This window comes from Quercus robur, chromosome 9 (genome assembly GCF_932294415.1).
Source record: "Quercus robur chromosome 9, dhQueRobu3.1, whole genome shotgun sequence".
In the NCBI taxonomy this organism is placed as follows: Eukaryota; Viridiplantae; Streptophyta; class Magnoliopsida; order Fagales; family Fagaceae; genus Quercus; species Quercus robur.
This window is the reverse complement of record NC_065542.1, coordinates 22,496,349-22,514,890: the sequence shown is the minus strand read 5'-3', so window position 1 is coordinate 22,514,890 and position 18,542 is coordinate 22,496,349. Positions and strand designations below refer to the sequence as shown.

The following is an 18,542-nucleotide window of genomic DNA, read 5'->3' as shown; positions in this document are numbered from 1 at the left end:
AATGTAACATTAGCAATGTTGCAGAACTCTTCGATTCAACTTATGAAATAAGTCATCTGATACTCCAATACTTAGGCAATCAATACACGGAAAGGCTGACACAAGGCAAAGTTTGTGGATTATCTCATATATGTTGGGAACAAAGCAAGCACTCATACTTGTTTCATGCTCAACAACTAACAGAGAAATTCTTTTTGGATTTCTAAAAAAATCACTCCCATATGTGCAAAACAAAAAATTTTTGACTTACCCAAATAAACAAACAGTTAAATAAATTACTTTCCTAGCATTCTGAGTTAGATGCAACTAGGCTACCAAGTAGTTTCAAGCCAATACTGATCTTAAGATACTGCACTTGCAAGGTAAGTGGGTGTTCCCTACTAGGTGATAATGTCAATCAGTTGCAGGTGGAGGAGCCTATTTCCATATGATCAAACCTATGCATGGCACATCAGAACTTGGCAACATGGAAATTCACTTCCTAAATCAGTTGATATACTTCAATTAACTAACATAAAATGGTAAAATTCACTAGATTCATAAGAATTTCCAAATTAGATGAGATTCAATTGCAGCAAAAGACACTAAATTGCGTGGTTCCCTTTCTAAACAGTAATTCTTCATGCTTTAATGATGTTTAAACTCTGCAACAACTAATAGTGATAACTGATATGTGATTTATCCATTTAATAGACTACTGCACACCAAGATAAAATTTTGTAGCTCTTTGCTATAACATATCCAGTTAGAATAGACAATGGGCAGTAACACATCAAGATGAAAATTCAAAATTACCACTTCTTTTCACAAAATCTAGACAAGAACAATTAACACGATGAAAATGAAGGTAAAAAAAAATCTCCCTTACATACAAGATACTGTCCCACGTGAGGAATCACATTAAAAGCAAAAGAAATAGAAGAAAAAACTAAAAACATAATACAAGCCTCTTCATTTCTTTAACCTATCTGTTTTCTGGGAACATAAACAATGAAGTAAAAACATTTAGGTGCAATAATACCAAATATAGCTGCCTGCTAGTAGGGTAGAAGTTAAGCCAAACTGGTCTATTTCTCTACTTATGGCTGCTAGTACCCTTCTTCTTGAGTAGGCATCCAAAATTTCTGAACAGTGCATAGGCTTCTTCTTCTTATGTTGCTGCTGCTTTGATGGTGGGCTTCCACCATCATCAATGCTTTCTGTAGAAGATATCCCATTTATCTGATCAAAGTTCTCACCTCCTTCCATCTTTGAGTTCACTTCCTCTTTGTTGCATTCCTGTTTTGCTTCTCTCTCTAGAAAACATTCTTTCTTTTCAATCTTGCAGCTCTCCCACATCTTAAATTAAACTCTGCGTGCAAAAATCATCCACCAACAATATCAAATACTATAAAACAACCCCAACTACAAAAGGATAATATAAATCTGGGGAAAAATTATGGTTTTAACAATGCTACCTAGCCTATTGCAACAAAGAAAAGCAAGAGAAGGGATTCAATTCATCCATACCTGCAATGATATCACTTCTTATACAACATAGCACCATCATCTTAGTAAGCTACCACATTTTCTCCATCAAGTAAAGCAAGGCTCTCCATGTGAGTAGCTAAATTTGAATAGATATCAACTGGAATACTAATTTCATTCTCATGTAAAGTTTCGGGGTCAATTAAAACAGACTTATCTTCCCTCTCTAATTCACTGTTGGTGTAGACCAGCCGGGGCCTCTTTCGAATTAGAAGTAAATCATACTTGGTAAAACCAATGATATTACTAGTGCTTTCAACTGGTACAACACTGAGTTTATTCCAGGAATCAAACACACCATACTCCCTCATCACCAAGATGGAGCATAGTTTGTGGATCTTCTGACTTAGGTGTCAATTGCATGTATATTTGGTGGATAAGAAATTAAGAATGTTATTGTTTATTTGATTATGATGTAGTGTTGTGTTGTTTTGGGATTAATTTTCTTTCATCTCATGTTTTTGGATTAATTTTTCATTTGGGCCATTACTTTGAACTGATCTTTTATTGTAGGAAAATGGTGTTGATGACTTGGAGGATGACTCAAAGGAAGACTGATCTTTTAATTTATTAATGATTCAATTCTAGAACATATAAATAATTTATATTGAAGTTGTTCAATGTAGGTTCTATTGTTGAACGTGTGATGTAGTCTTTTTTTTTTGGGTGTGATGTAGACTTTATTGGATTGGACCAAAAAGTTTGCTAGAATGTATCGGTGTGTTATGGATAAGGTTGAGACTCTATATAGACTCATAGTAGCTTTGTCATGGGGCTTCAGAGCTAAGACAAGGCTATTATATAGTCCAAGAAATCATTTGAAGTTTTATTAGTGAATCTTGTAGTTTCGTAGACAAATTAATGCATTTTTTTTTTTTATCTTTTTGGAGTAACTTGGGTTATGTCGCACACTGTTTTGGGGCTGTTACGGTGTTGGCAAGGCAGCTTTGGTCGTTATCGAAATGGTTATATTTGGTCCATCATTCCTCATTGCTTATTGTGGTGTCTTTGGAGGGAGAGGAATAGTAGATGTTTTGAAGATATTGAGAGATCTACTCCGGACCTCAAGCTTCTCTTTTTTAGAACTTTAAGGGATTGGTTGTTTGCTTTGCAAAATAAATCATTCCCTTCTTTTATTGATTTCCTAGGCTCTTGCAATTTTTGTATTTGATTTCTTTTCCCTTGTTCACTCCCTGTGCACTAGGGTGTTCCTTTTTTATCAATATATCTTATTACTTATCAAAAAAAAAAAAAAATCTTTAAGGAGTGAAAAACATATAGCAGGATCTCTAACTCATATCTAAGGAGTGAAAAACAAATACCTTTTACTCTGAAACTATGATAAACTATCAATGGTATCAAAATAGGAGATCTTGAGTTTGATAACTTTATATGTAGGACCTAAGATTCATAAATAAAATTAGGACATTTACCCTGTAAATAATACTCTTTAAGCCGTGTTGTATGTATTTAATTTTAAATTTTAATTAAACATGCTTAAGAGGGAACCAACTCAATGTGACCCATATTAAACAATGGCTAAGTAGTAAAAGTAGAGGCCAACCCATCATATTAGGTGGGCTTAGGTGCCTAACACCATCCCAAGCTTTTACCCAATCTTCTTACTTAAACGATTGGTCTTCACATTCCCCCACCACCCCCTCCCCCCAGGCAAGCGCACTGCTTTCTCTTTTCCTTGTTTATCTACAACACACTTTCCCTTTTGCCAACAACAACCCAACTATATATCAATTTAATGTTTTATGTTTGTACCTCCATAATGAAATAACACCTTCCATAAGAATAGCCAAACCCAATTCCCTATCTAGGCTCTCTCACACTAAAACTTAACTCATAATAGTGGGCCTCTCACAAACATGGAGGCCCACACCATGATATTGACACCTTCCTTAAGGATGAGTGGACCCAAGTCCCCATTAAGGCCCCTTGCAAGATCAAAAGTATCTCCAAATAAAATAGGCATCTCATAGTCACAAATATGTGAACTTCACAAGTATAGACCCACATCCTTGTATGAGACCTACTCTATGAAATGAGCTACAGACAGCCCAAGGGATACTTTCACCTTTACAAGACTAAATTGTTTATTATAACTTTGTTGAATGGTTTATTTTACTTAAAAATAAAAAGCTAAATAAAAGTATAATTATCCCTAGACAAGATAAAGTTCAAATAAAAAAAACAACTGTACTTTTTTCTATTAGGATGAAATAAAGAGATCTTTACAAGCAAGTCAACCCATTAGTGGTTCAGTCTTCAGGCCTAAAAAAAATTTGTTAATAACAAGCTCCTTTCATGTAAGTCGACCTATTAGTGGTTCAGACCTTTTAAAACTTTCAGTTGTTGTGAGCAAAATCAGCATATTTGTACATCTTGTGGACCTAGAAAATGTTCTCAAGCAGACGTTGGGGCTACATGGAGAGGGCGTGGCTTGATATCTCTACCCCGCATGTATGTCAAAAACTGTCCAGGTAGCTCTTCCAATAGAGCCTGAACCACAGAAATCTGCCCACCTGTACAGACCATAACTAATTTATTAGATGAAACAGAATGAAAAAGCTCATTTAAAAAAAAAATACAAGAAGTACAATGAAATGAACAAATAAGGAAATCATCAATTCCAATTGATAAAACAGATAATAGAACAAATAAGGAAATCATCAAATTCCAATTGATAAAAATAATAAGAGGCTCAAATAGATGATAAAAAACATCAAGAGGTAAGATACATAGAAATCAGCTTGCTGAGTACGCATTCACACTAGATTGAAACCATGACCCCATTTTCTGCCTGTAACATGTCCAATGGGTACTGGAGAATGGTGGCTTCAAAGTGTATTAGACTGTTAACACAGTATAGACAAAGATAGGATCAAGACAGCAGTGGCAATGGCAATCCATGCAACGTCTTTGTTTAATACATTTTCAAAGTTCGCACAAACCCATTTGGGCTTTTCTACGATATGAGTAAGCAATCATCTAAAGCTTTTTTGCTAGGGGAATTCAAACCCATACTTACCCACCATCCCATGCATACGGAGGGAGAAAGTGTCATTTGGTCCAAAATATATTGGCTACAACAAATCTTCTAAAACTTTGACCCACAAATTTGGCATGCTTTTAGGACATATTACCAACAGGGAGAAACTTATGAATGCACAATTACAGTTAGTGGATGCTTTTAGATGTAATAAAAAAAGCTTTGTTGAGACAAACAATTGTCATCGTGTACTCACTATGTACTTCTCGCATTGGAACAAATTGTACAATGTCACGTGTTGCTACACGACCTGTAGAGCTCTCTAATCGTCTTCCATCGTCAGCATCAAGCACCTGCCAAAAATTAAGATATATTACATTCATTCAAGTGGAAATTCTAAAAGCTAAATTTCCACCATTCATTGTACAAAATAATTGAAATAAAGCAATCAAAAGAGTCCAACAGCTAAAAGGCCATTATATTAGGAAAACAAGAGCATACCTCCATTTGCGTAAAATCAGCACCTCCCACTCCTACTATGAGAATTGATAGTGGAAGATCAGATGCCCTGACCAAAGCGTCTTTTGTTTCTTGTAGGTCTGTAAGGACTCCATCCTAGAAAGATGACATATTTTATTTAATTAACAAATGAAAAATTGATGGAAAGAGAGATCAAATAAAGTAACATTTTTATTCGAAAGAGCTTTGTGTATACATCCTTTGTACTTAAAACCTCTCATTTTCAATGAAAGTTGTAATTTATAATAAATAAAATCAACTAAAGTAGACATTCTCTCATTTTTCTATTCCTTTTATTAACCATGTTATTACAACTTCTCGTTCCCTCTGGGTCTCTTTGTAGCCTAGAGCACGTAGAAGCCTCAAGCTTGTTGTTTGCCTACAAGATTCTAACCTTTTCTGGGTTTGGTCAGTCACTGTGGTATGGGTTTTTCTTTTTTTCTTTTCTATTGATTTCTTTTGAGTCCTTCTCTGCGTCTGGGGTATTTTATTCAGGTGGATAGTTTTCTTCTGATGTTATTTGATGGAATCAGAATTGGAGGAGATGTGGAAGATGATCTGTTATTGCAAGAAGAGGGGGAGGTGAAATGGTGGTTAAATAAGAGGAAGTGGTCTACTCCTAGAAGCAAGCTCAATTTGACGTGCTAGCAAAACTTCAAATCAATAAGGATTACAATAAGGAAGTTTTTAAAGCTAATGTCAGACGTTTGTGGCCATTTTTGAGGAGGAGAATGATATGGAGGAGATTATAGCTAAAGGCCCCTAGTCTTTTAATAAATGTCTCATCCTTCTGAAAAGGTTCCAGAAACTATGACATCTTCTTCTACATCCTGATACGTCCCAGTGATGTGAAATTCCACAGTGCTTAGTTTTAAATTTGTGTTTTTAATATTCAAACCAGACATTGGCTGCAAGCAGTGGCACTGAGACAAAAAATCCAAGGCTCTGCAAGACATAATCTTCATTCCCAATGTGAAACCATAATGCCAAACAATCGGGAGGTAGACAAAGATGCCATTATTTTTGGGGACAATTTGGAACTGGTTTTGCCAATGACTAAGTTGAACCTGCTGGAAACACACGAAGTTGTGGTCCCAGCAGCACAGGTAATGGTCCACCAGGTTTTTCAGGATGACAAGGTACAATGGCTTCGAAGGTTGATCCCTACGCTCATGGGGATAACAGCCCATCTAATTTGAAAGTAAGACCACCTAATTCAAATTCAGACCTTGTAACTGACTCAGAGAAGTGTATCGATAAAGATAAGAGAGGAATTTTTGGATAAGTCAACTTTACAAGAGAGTTGTGATACAGGTAGTGATACTGATAAGACTTTTGTAGTGGATTGGGGTCGGTCCATAACTTTACAAAATTTGGAACCAGCTGATGGGAATTGGATTGCCTCATCAAAAGTAACAAATATAGAAGATGAAAATTGTGAGATGTATGTTGTTGATAACGTTCCAAACTCAAATTGGTATTGACAAAGATGATCCAATGACTGCAAAAAAGAGATTTGTGAAGGTGTGTCATACAAAAGCTCAAATTTCCACTATTGAGGCTGTTCTTCAACCTTACCACCCTCCATGAAAGTTCTTAGCCTAAGCTGTCCTCTAGAATTGCTTGGATTTTAGAGGATATTTCCATTATTTATTAAAGCTTTCGTACTATAACTTTTTTGTTACTATTCCTCTAGAATGTAATTGTGTTGCTCTAGGTCTTGCTAGTGTTGCAAAAGAGAATGAGTCAGTCTTTGTTTGGTTAGAACATGCCCCTTTTTCTCTTTCCCACTGTACAACGTGAATTTCAATAAATAAAGTCTACTATCATTTCCTTTGGAAAAAAAAAAAGTAGACATTCTATTTACCGTAATAATGAGCAAAACAAAGTACTTGTTGCTGTTGTATGAGATGGACTGGCCAGCAATTTGTGCAGCTTTGTTGATCACTTGGCCAAATAAAGTGGGTCCTGCTAGAGCAACATTATGTAGAGCACTTGAATAAGCAGCCATGATGCCTTCAACTCCTTCAACCTATTGATAAATAAAAGAAATTAAATAATTCATCCCAAAAAAAAACTTGCGGTTACTTAAAGAATTTAATGCAGTGTTCAGAATCTTATCAACTTATACTTGACAATTGTTAACTTACAACACATGAGAGATGCATCTTATGGTACCATCTATCATTTTCTAAGATATCTAATCTTATGGTTATGATGCAAAACATATGACCTTCCTAAGTGTATTAGGTGATAAGTCAATCCATTTAATTTGCATCGAGGGCCTCTGAACTTTCTCAAATCTTTTGAGGACAAAACTCAGTGTTTGGGGTTTTTGAATGTGTTGTTAGTTGTAAGTGGGGTTTTTGAACTTTCAAAAAAAACGAGATTGGTTGAAAATGATGGTGATGTAGAAAATGGGAAATCCTAAGCAAACAATCTATTAATTGTAGTAAAAGGAGAGAGAGAGACGTTTGTGTGCAGTATAAAGAAGAAAAATATTTTCAGACAATATGACAGCCAGATTCTTCAAAGATTAAGCAAATCAAAGCATTATAAAGTCAGCTCCTCTCACCTCAAAGGCACTTGCACTTCCATTCAAGTTAAAACAATGCGATGTGGTCCCATCATATGTTCTTCCTCCAAAGCCCCAAGCAGGAAAGCGTCTATCAGAATCATAAAACTGAATGACCTCCCCAACCTCCAATATAGCCTGCAAATTTAATATATTAAGTAGACAATTACTGCTTCAATCAATGATGATTTCTTTGAAGTATATGCTAACAAAAGACCCCCTAACAAAAATTTTAGAAATACAAAACTTACTTTATACAAATGTCACTTTCTAAGACATGTTCCACATATGGTTTTTTCTCTATTATATAGCTCTTACATGTTCTGCATTAAGACTTTTTTTTTTTTTGGGGGAAAATTAGATAGTGAGAGGGGGAGGATGAGGGTGAGCTTTGAACCATAGATATGAGGCACCATAAAAGAAGCCATTACCACTAAGCAATCACCTAAATGCTTATGTTCTGCTTTAGTTGGGAGTAAACGCACCAGCAGGGGAAGTTTGATATGTAAAACAATCAACTTGATCATATTAGGTCATGATAGACATAAAAGACAACAATTTACAGACATTTGCATTGACCAATTCAATGTAAAAGCTAAGTTTTCTTATTCTAAAAGCAATTTCCCATTCCCAAGTTGTTTTTTGCCTCAAGAACCCATATAGGATTAAAACTGCATGGGGGAAGAGATGCCATTTAGTCCAAGGATCTCTTGCACCTAATGTTTAGAAAAATACAAACATACAAGTGCCAAAGAAAAGCAACCACCCTCTTGGGAGCACCAGAGGATGCATAGCCTTACCTGTTGATAAGAATTCAACCGACCAGAAGGATCAATGTAGTGTAAAGAATCTGGATTTCGAGGGTTTCCATTTGAGGCTAAAAAATATATTGAATATTCAAAGTATAAATAAGTCATCAGCCAAAACATTTAAACTGAGGAAAAAGAGAACCAAAAAATCACACATATAAAATAAAACTATATAACTCTAGAATGTGAAATAATTTACCTGTAAAGTCAACAGCAACCATAAAGTTAAGCTCAAATCCACTAGAAATGTAATCCAGAAAGCTGTACTGTTGCTTTTCACAAAATTGATCCACAAACAACTGTCCCTTCAAAACCTATATTGATCAATTAGAAAGGAAATCCAAATTTAAACACAAAGACTAAAAATATTTTATTTAAAAATAATAATAATAATTACAAGTATGAATAAGTACCTTATCACGACCATGATGAGAAGATGGTAAGGTGAGATTTGCACCACTTCTTTCTTTATGAAATTTTTCCAGGTCTGCCATTGATTTCTGGAGCTTACTGATTATTTTAAGATCAATATCATCTTTTAGTAACAGAGACTAAATCGTGAAAACTAAAAACAAACAAAAGGTGAAAAGTGAAAATAATACAAAACAAATATGGACATCGATAAATTTAACTTACCCAATAAGCACATGATTGCCACTGCTATTGAAATCAAAGCACTCAATAATTAATGGGTTATCCTGTAGCAAGTCAAATTGCATATGCCATGTGAATCTTCAGTAATTATCAAAATAACAAAACATCATATAATTATAATCTAATAGGAAACCAAGAATTATAAATCGACAAGCTTACCTTACTTCCAAACTGCTGTACACTCAGGCATAGGGGTTTCCAAATTGGATTCAAATTGTTGTTCACCACTTCAGTCTTGAATATTGGAACAGAACCTCCAGTCTCTACGATTCTAGATATTCTTAAAAAAGGATCCTAAAATAAATGAAGAAATTTATAAAATAAATACAATTAAGAATATGTATGCTTAAGTAACATTAAACATTAAGGTATCTGCTTTGCAAATACATACACTTTTAGAGAATAGGTCCTTGTTATTCAAGTGGGAACAATGGACTATCATCTCAACACAACTCCTTGAAGCAACTGTTTCCTCTGCATGGATAGTGAGTGCCCCAAAGTTCCTCAAGCCCATATGCCCATTTTTGATATGGAGATTTAGGGTTAAACTCCGAGTTTGTTTAGTCACTATCTGCCATGAGAATAGAAAGAAAGAATTGGAGGAAAAACAAATACCAAAGTTTAGTATATGGAAACCAAATTACACTGAAAGAATTAAGCCACTAATTACATTTGAAATGTACTTTTTAACTGCATCAGTGGTGGTCTAAAATACGATGCTCAAAATCTTAAAATAGCATTAACATAGTGAAGTAGCTCTCCCAATTTTCTTTCTGCCTTTGAAATTTTTAAGAAGAATATACTGAAAATTAAAACAACTTTATTCTCAAATTTCACCAGCTTGAGGGATATACATGATATAATTTCAATGAGTCCAACTAAAGACAAGGGGATATACCTCTGATAGAACACAAGTGGCCTCTCCAAGAAATTCTTGATCCTTCAATTTTAGCGTCTGTAAGGCAACAAAAATAAATTTTCAAACAAAAAACTTCATCATCAACTAAATCTGTTAGATTATTCTGGATGAGGTGATAACAAATTAAAATTTATATAATCCTTTTTAAGTTGTTGCCTTATTTTCTCATATCTGTATATGATTAAACTGTAACAATCTTTAAAAGTATCTATCAATTCATAATGGATATGGTTAACCAACCAAATTTGGCTTTTTTGTGTAATTGCTCCTAGTAAATAGTATGTCTAGCGCAATGAAATATGCATTCCATGCTTCGTACAAATTACCATAATTACAACCATGGAGTTAACAATTATTAAAAAATATATAAACATCACAAATATTACTTGGCGGGCTTCAAATTGAGTTTCAACTAAATTGTCCCCTACTTTCATTTTTTTTTTGATGAATTACTTTCATTTCTTATTTGTTATATAACCTCTTTATTGTATTAGGGACAAATCGGCACCAGCAACAAATCCAGTTTAATTATTTTGAAAGTGGTAAATGCAACACACCAAAAAAAAAAAAAAAAAAAAAACATTTCATGATAATTTTGAGCAAGTGCTTTCCCATACAATTATACCATGCACAGTCGCATCTATGCCTATTGTCAAATGACTTTCTTTGAGATTGTCTAAGATATATAACACATTTGGTATCAAATATTCGTTTATAATTGTTCACTAATAACCTTTGTTTCCACTTCAATGTTTTTGAACATGGATTGACAAATTTAGAGTTTAGCATACCCACAAAAACATAGTGTGATCTTGTGAATACACATTTCTTACGTTAAAATTCAAAAATGTGGTTAAAAGTTTTGTCTTACAAATTGCATTATTCAGAACTTGAAGATTGGCAAAGATGCTACAAGAACATAGCATGTACACTTTTATGTATGTAATTTATTAAAAAAGCAAAATAATTGAACAAACACAACCTAAAAAACATGAATTAAAGTAATGGATACTTAAAGTGCAGAAACTGATATATATATATATATATATATACCTTCACAGGTATATTATGATATTTTGTATCCACATCATACACATGAAATCTGGAGCCAAAAAAAAAAGGGCAAACATGAGCCAACCAATCAAATTAAAACATCACTTAGAGTAAATCAAGACATATGTAAACAAAGATAAGCACTTAAAGCAATTTGTAAAGCTTACACCAATGGCTGCACGATCTCAAACTGGAATGCAACTGTAACTTTTTCTATCCATGCAGGATTCAAACTATTCAATACAACCTCAGTGCGACCTAACTCCTCTAGTTTACCATCTATTTTCTTTGCATACACCACAGCCATGGGATCACTCTGAATGAAAAAAAAAGTATATATTAGCAAAAACCATAGTAAGACTATGGCATGCATGCATGTCATACAAGCACATAAACAAACTACCAAGGATTGTTGAACTTAAGACCTTTAGATATATGAGAACATTTATGAAAAATGGCAAACCTCCTTAGGTATGGGACCGTCCCCATAAGAAAATGTCATTTGAGAGAGGTGATTGGTAGGCAGCCAATTTTTTTTGGAGAGGCTAAATTCCAGACTTGAACCCACAAATTATAGTAAGTTTCCATGTGTTATTTAGTAATAGGAATTGTATCCACTGCAAAAAAAAAAACTCCCAGTCTAGCAATAGCCATTTTTTTAAAGCATTTTGCATGTGTTATTTAGTATGGCATATCCTTACTAGCTTAGGTTGAATGGTAAACTACAAATAAGAAAAAAAAAAACAATTTCTCACTTTAGTAGGTGAGTTGTTGTCTTTGTTTATCAAAAGATGAAACAAGTTGGCTTGAAAGGTGTATGTAATGTGTCTTTATTTTACTTATAGGTCATAGGCTTGTATTTCTTGTTTCCTTAGTTTTGAATACTAGTATTGGTTGGTATTTCATTCTATATAAGGACTCCCATCATTTGCCAGGGTACAAAAATGCAAGTGAAATAAGAAACAAAAGAAGAAGTGAAGAGTGGTATGGTGTGTGTAGCAAATGAAGACTTATTACATAATATTTGATAAGATACATCATTCCTGATTGCAAAATTTATTATTCTAAAAAACTTCCGCTATGAAAAATCTCAACAAAGTGTGATTCAAATCATTACTTCCCAAACCTAGTCAAGTATAGGAAATATGAAGGGCAAATGAAGATAACACGACTCAAACTTCACACTAAAACAAAAGGAGGGTGCACAATGCTTGGATGAGCTTATTTTCGTTGACAAAAAAAAAAAAAAGAGGTTGTGTAAAAGTACAATTGAATCCAAAAAAGAGTGAAGTTTTAAAAGATTGTACATAAACTGATGGTAATAATATGTTGGCATTATAAAGTAAAAACAAACAGACCCTAGTAAATTACCAAAATATTTAGCACATTGAGAAATTATTGCATGACCCTGTAATTATCTCACCATCAAATGATGTTATCTATAGAGATGAATACCTTTGAAGTGATATCACGATCAAGCAAGTTAGATGCTGATAGAGATAACTGCAGCATAAAATTGAAACAAAAAAAAATGCATAAATACATAATGAGAAACCACAAAGGGCTAACATATAGAATAATATGAAAAGAAAAGACAAAATAGAAGAGCCATTGACGTAAATTGAATAACAATTCCAATGTCAAAATACATAATACTAATGATCCGATCTTGAGTTAATATCAAGATGCATGATTGCTTAGGAGCTTTATAAAATGTCACTCATATATGGTGAAGGGATAAACCAACACACTCTGTGATGTCCATTAGTTGGAGATAGAATAAAGATACTTCAATACAAGCAAATGAAGATAGATATACAATATTACACACAACAAACAAAATTTTGGAATCAATGCTTTTTTCTGATGCTCCATCTTTGAACTGGCACCACAAAATGGGAATCTTGCTAATGTTCCCCTTGGGGGAGCATAACCATTACAAGGAATAAAAGTAAATGAAATGTAATGATTATTCATATTCATCAATTTGGTGATAACATAGGAATAGAACTGTGGAATTGCATCATATTAGAAAATTTTCCTTAAGTACTCTTTTTAAAATGAATTATATATTTACACTTTTTGTGAATCTTGCTTTCCTTCTTCTTTTATTTATTTATTTTTTATTTTTTAGTAATTTCTGAATCTTGCTCAACATTCTATTATCTATAATTGTAAAAAGAATATAGAATTAATATTATTGTTTATTGTCAAACTTAATATTTTTATAAATATAAAATAAACAAAAAAAAAAAAGAAGATAATATCTCCATGTTCCATGTTTGCACCAAAGAGAGGGGGAGAGTGTGTTGCTTTTCTGGGAATAGTTGATTGGTGCTAGCATTCTTCCTAGTTGAAATGGAGAATTAAAAGAAATTTAAAACAATGAATTTTCCAGAAATTGAAAACAATAGAACCTCATGAAGTGCGATTTTGGGGTAGAACAATGGGAAAAAGGGGGGGGGGGGGGGGGAATGCTTATCAATCAAGACTCAAGAAGGAAACCATGAAAAACAATGGTAGAGAGAAAGAGGAAAAGGGGAAAGGATGCATGGCTATTGGTGAGGAAGAGCACATACAGTGGCTTGGAGCTTTTAGGGACATTTATATTTCATAATTATTAAGTAGGTTAAGGAATAGCAATTGCACTCATTTTGGTAAGGAATAATTATTCTTTGTTTTAAAGAATAGTAATTCCAAATGAATAACTATTCCTTGTAATAAAAACACAACCAAACAATTGAATGATTATTCCTAATGAATAGCTATTCCATTACAGGATCTATTACAACGTATCCAACATGCCCTAAGATAAAACACCATTGAAATAAGAAAAATTCCCTCCACTATGCGATGATAATTAATTTGATATGTCTGTGTACAACACAAAACACACAAATGAATACAAAATTATTATTATTATTTCTTTGTTAGGTCCAATAGCGGACATTCCAAAAATCTTTTATGATTGAGTTACATGCCTCGCATTTATTTGGGCAACAATGATAGCTACAAATTAGTATCACTAGAGAGCTTTTCCTGGACAAGAAATCTTTCACTTATAAGAATAACCATATATATGTTATTCTTGTTCTCAATACTATTGTTTTCAAAGCAACATCCAATGTAATGAATTAATAATCAGGTAACATGTATCTAATTCGTGAATCATATTATTCTCATTAAAAATCAGGTAACATGAGTTAAAAAATTCTCATGACGAAATCAGAGACCGAGTTCTACAACAAGAATGCAGTGTAGTTCTCTCCCAAAGATTTGTCATACTCTTAAGTATGAAACTCTTAGTCAAAGCAATCTCCCGGATGCAACCTCCACTACATCTCAAAGCAATGTCTCATGCTCTAATTCACTGTGGAATTAAATAAACCATCATTCAAGATATTCGAATCAAAAGTATTGTATATTAAAATTTCAGTCCACCTATAATTTGTAGGAAATTGAAAACAATCTCAAGCCCTATAAATCTTGTCCCTTCAATATCGAAATTCTAATAGCAATCACTATAGATAATAATCTAATAACATACTATACTAACTTGTTCTATTGGTTTATTTTGCTTAAAAAAAATAAGCATGATCCTATTCCTACCTAAATAAAAAAGTGAGACTTTAAAAAAGTGTACCTTCAATTTTAGGTTTTTTTTCTTCTTAAAAGCAAGCTAGACCAAAATACACGTTAAAAACTGCCCCCTTTTTATCCGAAAATCTTATTACACACTCGCTATTGCTATTTCACACTTAGTACACATTTTTTCACAATTTTAACCCAGGATAAAGTCAAAAACATGTGGCAGAGTGTGTACTGCTAAGCATTACACTAGACATTAAAATTGACACAGTTAATACAAACACAATAAGCACTAGTAAATCTAACAAACATTTAAAAAGAAAAAAAGAAAAAAAAAGAGCAAGTAAAATAAATAATTCAGGGAATTGACTAAATTGGACTGACTCTGACCCAGTGTGGGGCACAGAACAAACAATAGCACAATTGGTACACATACACATCAAATATTGATATAATACCTCAATTTGAGTGAATAGAGGTTGAAGGCCACGGGACCTGTAGAAGAAATCAATGGCATCGTTGTGACCACCATCGTTGGCACTAGTGGGCCTCTGTTGGGCCCCACCCACGGCCTGCTTTCCTCCCTCCAAATCTGAAAAGCAATGTCCCATTCTCTCTCTCTCTCTCTCTCTCTCTTCTGTGAAACCCTAAAAACTGAAACTTTTCTAATTCTCTTTTTTTTTTTTTCTCTCTCTCTCTCTCTCTGAATCTCTATAAAAATTCAAGAGCAATTTTATGTCACGCGGCCTGTGTGTGTGTGTGTCACAATAAATAGGTGAAAGATATTACGCGTTTGGAGGTTAGGGATTCTGATTTCTGCTTGTTATGTGTATGTCGGTTTATATATAGGGGAGAGAGTTCTTGTTTTGTGTAGTAGTAGTTTTTAAGTTGAATATAAACTAGGAATAGGTTTTTAGTTGAGTATTCAATTAATTCATACGGTCTTATTTCGCGCGCTGAAATCAACAACGTGTGTTTTTAAAAATAGAAATTATGAAGTTGGGACTCTTTTTCCTCAATTTCTATTTACAGGAGAAGCGTATGCGTATGATGTTGGAATTTGAAATCGTAAAAGAGTTTTTCTCAACAAAAAAACAAGATTTCACGAGAAAAGCGAGAGATATAAATACTAATATAAATGGAGGGGAGAAGAAAACTTTTAAGGAATAGAGAATGAAGAAGAGAAATTGCTTAAGAAAGAACTTGGTAAAATTCATTAAGTATTCTTGAAAGACCAAGAGGGATATTACGTGTGTGTGTGCGCTTGGCATACGCTGATGACATAGAGTATCAATCTCATCACTCACCTCGTGCACCATTTTGATTGGTAAAAATATTGAGCAGTTCTGATCGTGAATGGAATATAAGTTTGAATACCCTTCTCTCCTTTCAGTGGCGGCGCCACATAGAGGTCAGGGTGGTCCCAGGACCACCTAAAAAAAAAAAAAAAGGAAAAAGTATATGTAATAATTAAATATTTTTTATTTATCTATCCTTAGAAAAAAAAGAACATCCTCAAAAAAATTAGGAACACCTTCAAAAATTTTTTATGCCAATAAAATTAAAGAGAGATGTTATGTCCACAATATTTTTACAATATTTTCATAACAAATCACAATTGATTAATTGTTATTAGTTCAAATTTGAATCTAGCACTAAGATTACTTTTTTATGACAATAATAATAACCAGTAACAACCTACTACTTAGAATTTGTTGTAAAAATGTTGCGAAAATGTCATGGACATATCATTTCTCAAAATTAAATTTTGGTGGATTATTTGTTACATTTCGACCGGTACCAGTTTTTAGAAGAAAAAAAGAAAAATCCCTAAATGGAAAAACTCGTCAGCACAGCATGTCATTACCTGTGTCGAATGCCTAAAAAACAAATCTAGCCATCGCAAAGGTCGCCCCCTACTTCTTCTTCTTCCTTTTCTTCTTCTTCTTATTGTACTATTTTTGGTTGTTGTTTTTTATTATTTAATTACATATTTATGTTTTAATATTATAAAACTGTAATTGTTATGTAATAACTAAATGATCTGAGTGTCAAAAAAGAAAAACTAAATGATTTGTTTTATTTGAGGTTTACTTATTTGGATCAATAATTTTATGTTGTATAAGAAAATATAAATATAAATATATATTATTTATTTATTTTTTTTAGAAACCTCGAAATACCCTGAAATGGTACGTCAAAATAGATCAGTACCGAAATATTTCGTTCCACTAAACAAATCAAAACAGTGTCCAAAACAGTATTCATAACATTGCTTTCAAGCAAAAAGAAAAAGCTAAAAAGAAAAAAAATTTGAACTAAAATCTAAAAAAGAAAAAAATTGTAATAGAGAATCTAAAGAAAAAAAAAATTGTAACAGAGCAAGCCCACCTAGAAACACCCTGAAAAATATTCCTGGAGTCGCCACTGCCTTCTTTTACTTTGTTTAAGTATGATGATAGAATTGATTTAGGAAATATTTTGTAAAAAATAATTATTTGTTTTTATGGTTTTTATATTTCACATAAAAGTTGTATTAAAATTTATTTAAAATAATTGTAGGGGCCTTTTTTTGTGTGTGGTGTATTGGGTTGAGCTGCCTCCTACGGTAATGGGCTAGGCTACCTCCTGCGGTGATGGGCTCAAATATTTCTGAGTAAGGGAGTTGGGGCCGGTCTAATTGTAACTCAACTTAGGCCGATTTGTGCACAAACTTATGCCCTGTCTGCCAGGAGTAAACTTACGACAAGTAGAACTATTGCAGACGAGTTACGACAGACAGATATAATAATAATAACCAAAGCAGAGTATTCTGACTATTTAAATAAATGGCTATGTAATCCCTACTTATAAAGCATGATTACAATTATGATAATGTCATTTGCGCAAAGAAAAGTAAAGGAGAAAGAAAATAACATAAACTAATCCAAAATGGGCATAAATCAAGTTTTAAGTCTAGTTTGCTGGAACAAAGCCAAAGAGGGGAGAACGCCTCTTCTCTATGCAAATAATCCCCCAGGAAAAAGATCCTGCCGTGGGGATTAATGGCTTTGAGGGAGTCGGACCTGAATGGTTATTGCCCAAAAAAGAAAGAGTCTTTGTTTACATTTTGGAAGAAAGCAAGATTTGAAGGGGGAGAGAGGGAAACTGATCTATTGGTGCATGCCCATTGAACTAACTCTCCTTTTTCCTTAGTTTCCTTCCTTTTCTTCTCTGTTTTCTTTCTTATCTTTTTTCTTTTCTTCTTACTCTGTTTTTCTTCTCACTCCGTAAAAATACCCTATTTTTCGATCCTTTTTTCAGGGCACGGCAAGGGCCCTTTTATAGTGCCTGCCATGGCTAGTGTTTTATCGTTTTGCCCCTTAACCGCCTTTGTTTGGTCTGGGCGTAGTTGCCGACCACCAGGACTGTGCGACATCCACCCTTGCCAGACAAAGGCAGGTTTGTTTTGCTGTATACCGTAACACTTCTTCCTACCACGGTATAAATGTTTTCTCTCTCTACTCTCAAGGCATGCACTCTCAAACTTGCCTCTTTTGGGTGGTCTATCATCCCAGCAGGACGTACCTCCCAAAAGGGCTTGGGTAGGAGCTGCAAAATAGACCTTTTCCCCTCTTCCCACCACCAAACCATACCCCCTTTACCTCTTACCTCTGGCTCATGGCCCCACCATGTCTTATATTGGCTGGGTACAAGCTGGTGGTACCTGGGCCTTGCACGTGCTTTCCTTTCAGATATGTCCAAGAGTCTATCTGCTGCTTATGCATCTACCGTGATCTGGAGACTCTCCGTCTGCGTTTTCTGGCCTTTTACGTGGGTTTTTTTTTGGTTTCCTGCTCCATTCAGGAGCTGGGCTTTGTATGATGATGGGCCTTGCATTTCTTTGGCCCACTCTTG

General features: G+C 33.9%; 1 protein-coding gene and 1 long non-coding RNA gene across 2 annotated transcripts; both read right to left on the bottom strand.

Annotated features, from left to right (window-relative positions):
* Window positions 1-842: 842 nt before the first annotated feature.
* LOC126699627 (uncharacterized) lies at window positions 843-2,038 on the bottom strand. The gene is made up of 2 exons (XR_007646859.1): window positions 1,458-2,038; window positions 843-1,351 (listed from the first exon to the last, which is right to left on the bottom strand). It is a non-coding gene; the product is annotated as an uncharacterized LOC126699627 (long non-coding RNA).
* A 1,685-nt stretch (window positions 2,039-3,723) lies between these two features.
* LOC126699617 (protein BONZAI 3-like) lies at window positions 3,724-15,498 on the bottom strand. Its single transcript, XM_050397545.1, has 16 exons — window positions 15,104-15,498; window positions 12,513-12,560; window positions 11,225-11,373; window positions 11,058-11,106; window positions 9,984-10,040; window positions 9,477-9,656; window positions 9,245-9,379; window positions 9,068-9,129; window positions 8,845-8,941; window positions 8,631-8,745; window positions 8,423-8,499; window positions 7,623-7,760; window positions 6,915-7,079; window positions 5,030-5,143; window positions 4,785-4,881; window positions 3,724-4,061 (listed from the first exon to the last, which is right to left on the bottom strand). The coding sequence occupies exons 1-16, from the start codon at window positions 15,254-15,256 to the stop codon at window positions 3,943-3,945; spliced, it is 1,755 nt and encodes a 584-aa protein (XP_050253502.1). The 5' UTR covers window positions 15,257-15,498; the 3' UTR covers window positions 3,724-3,942.
* Window positions 15,499-18,542: the final 3,044 nt, after the last annotated feature.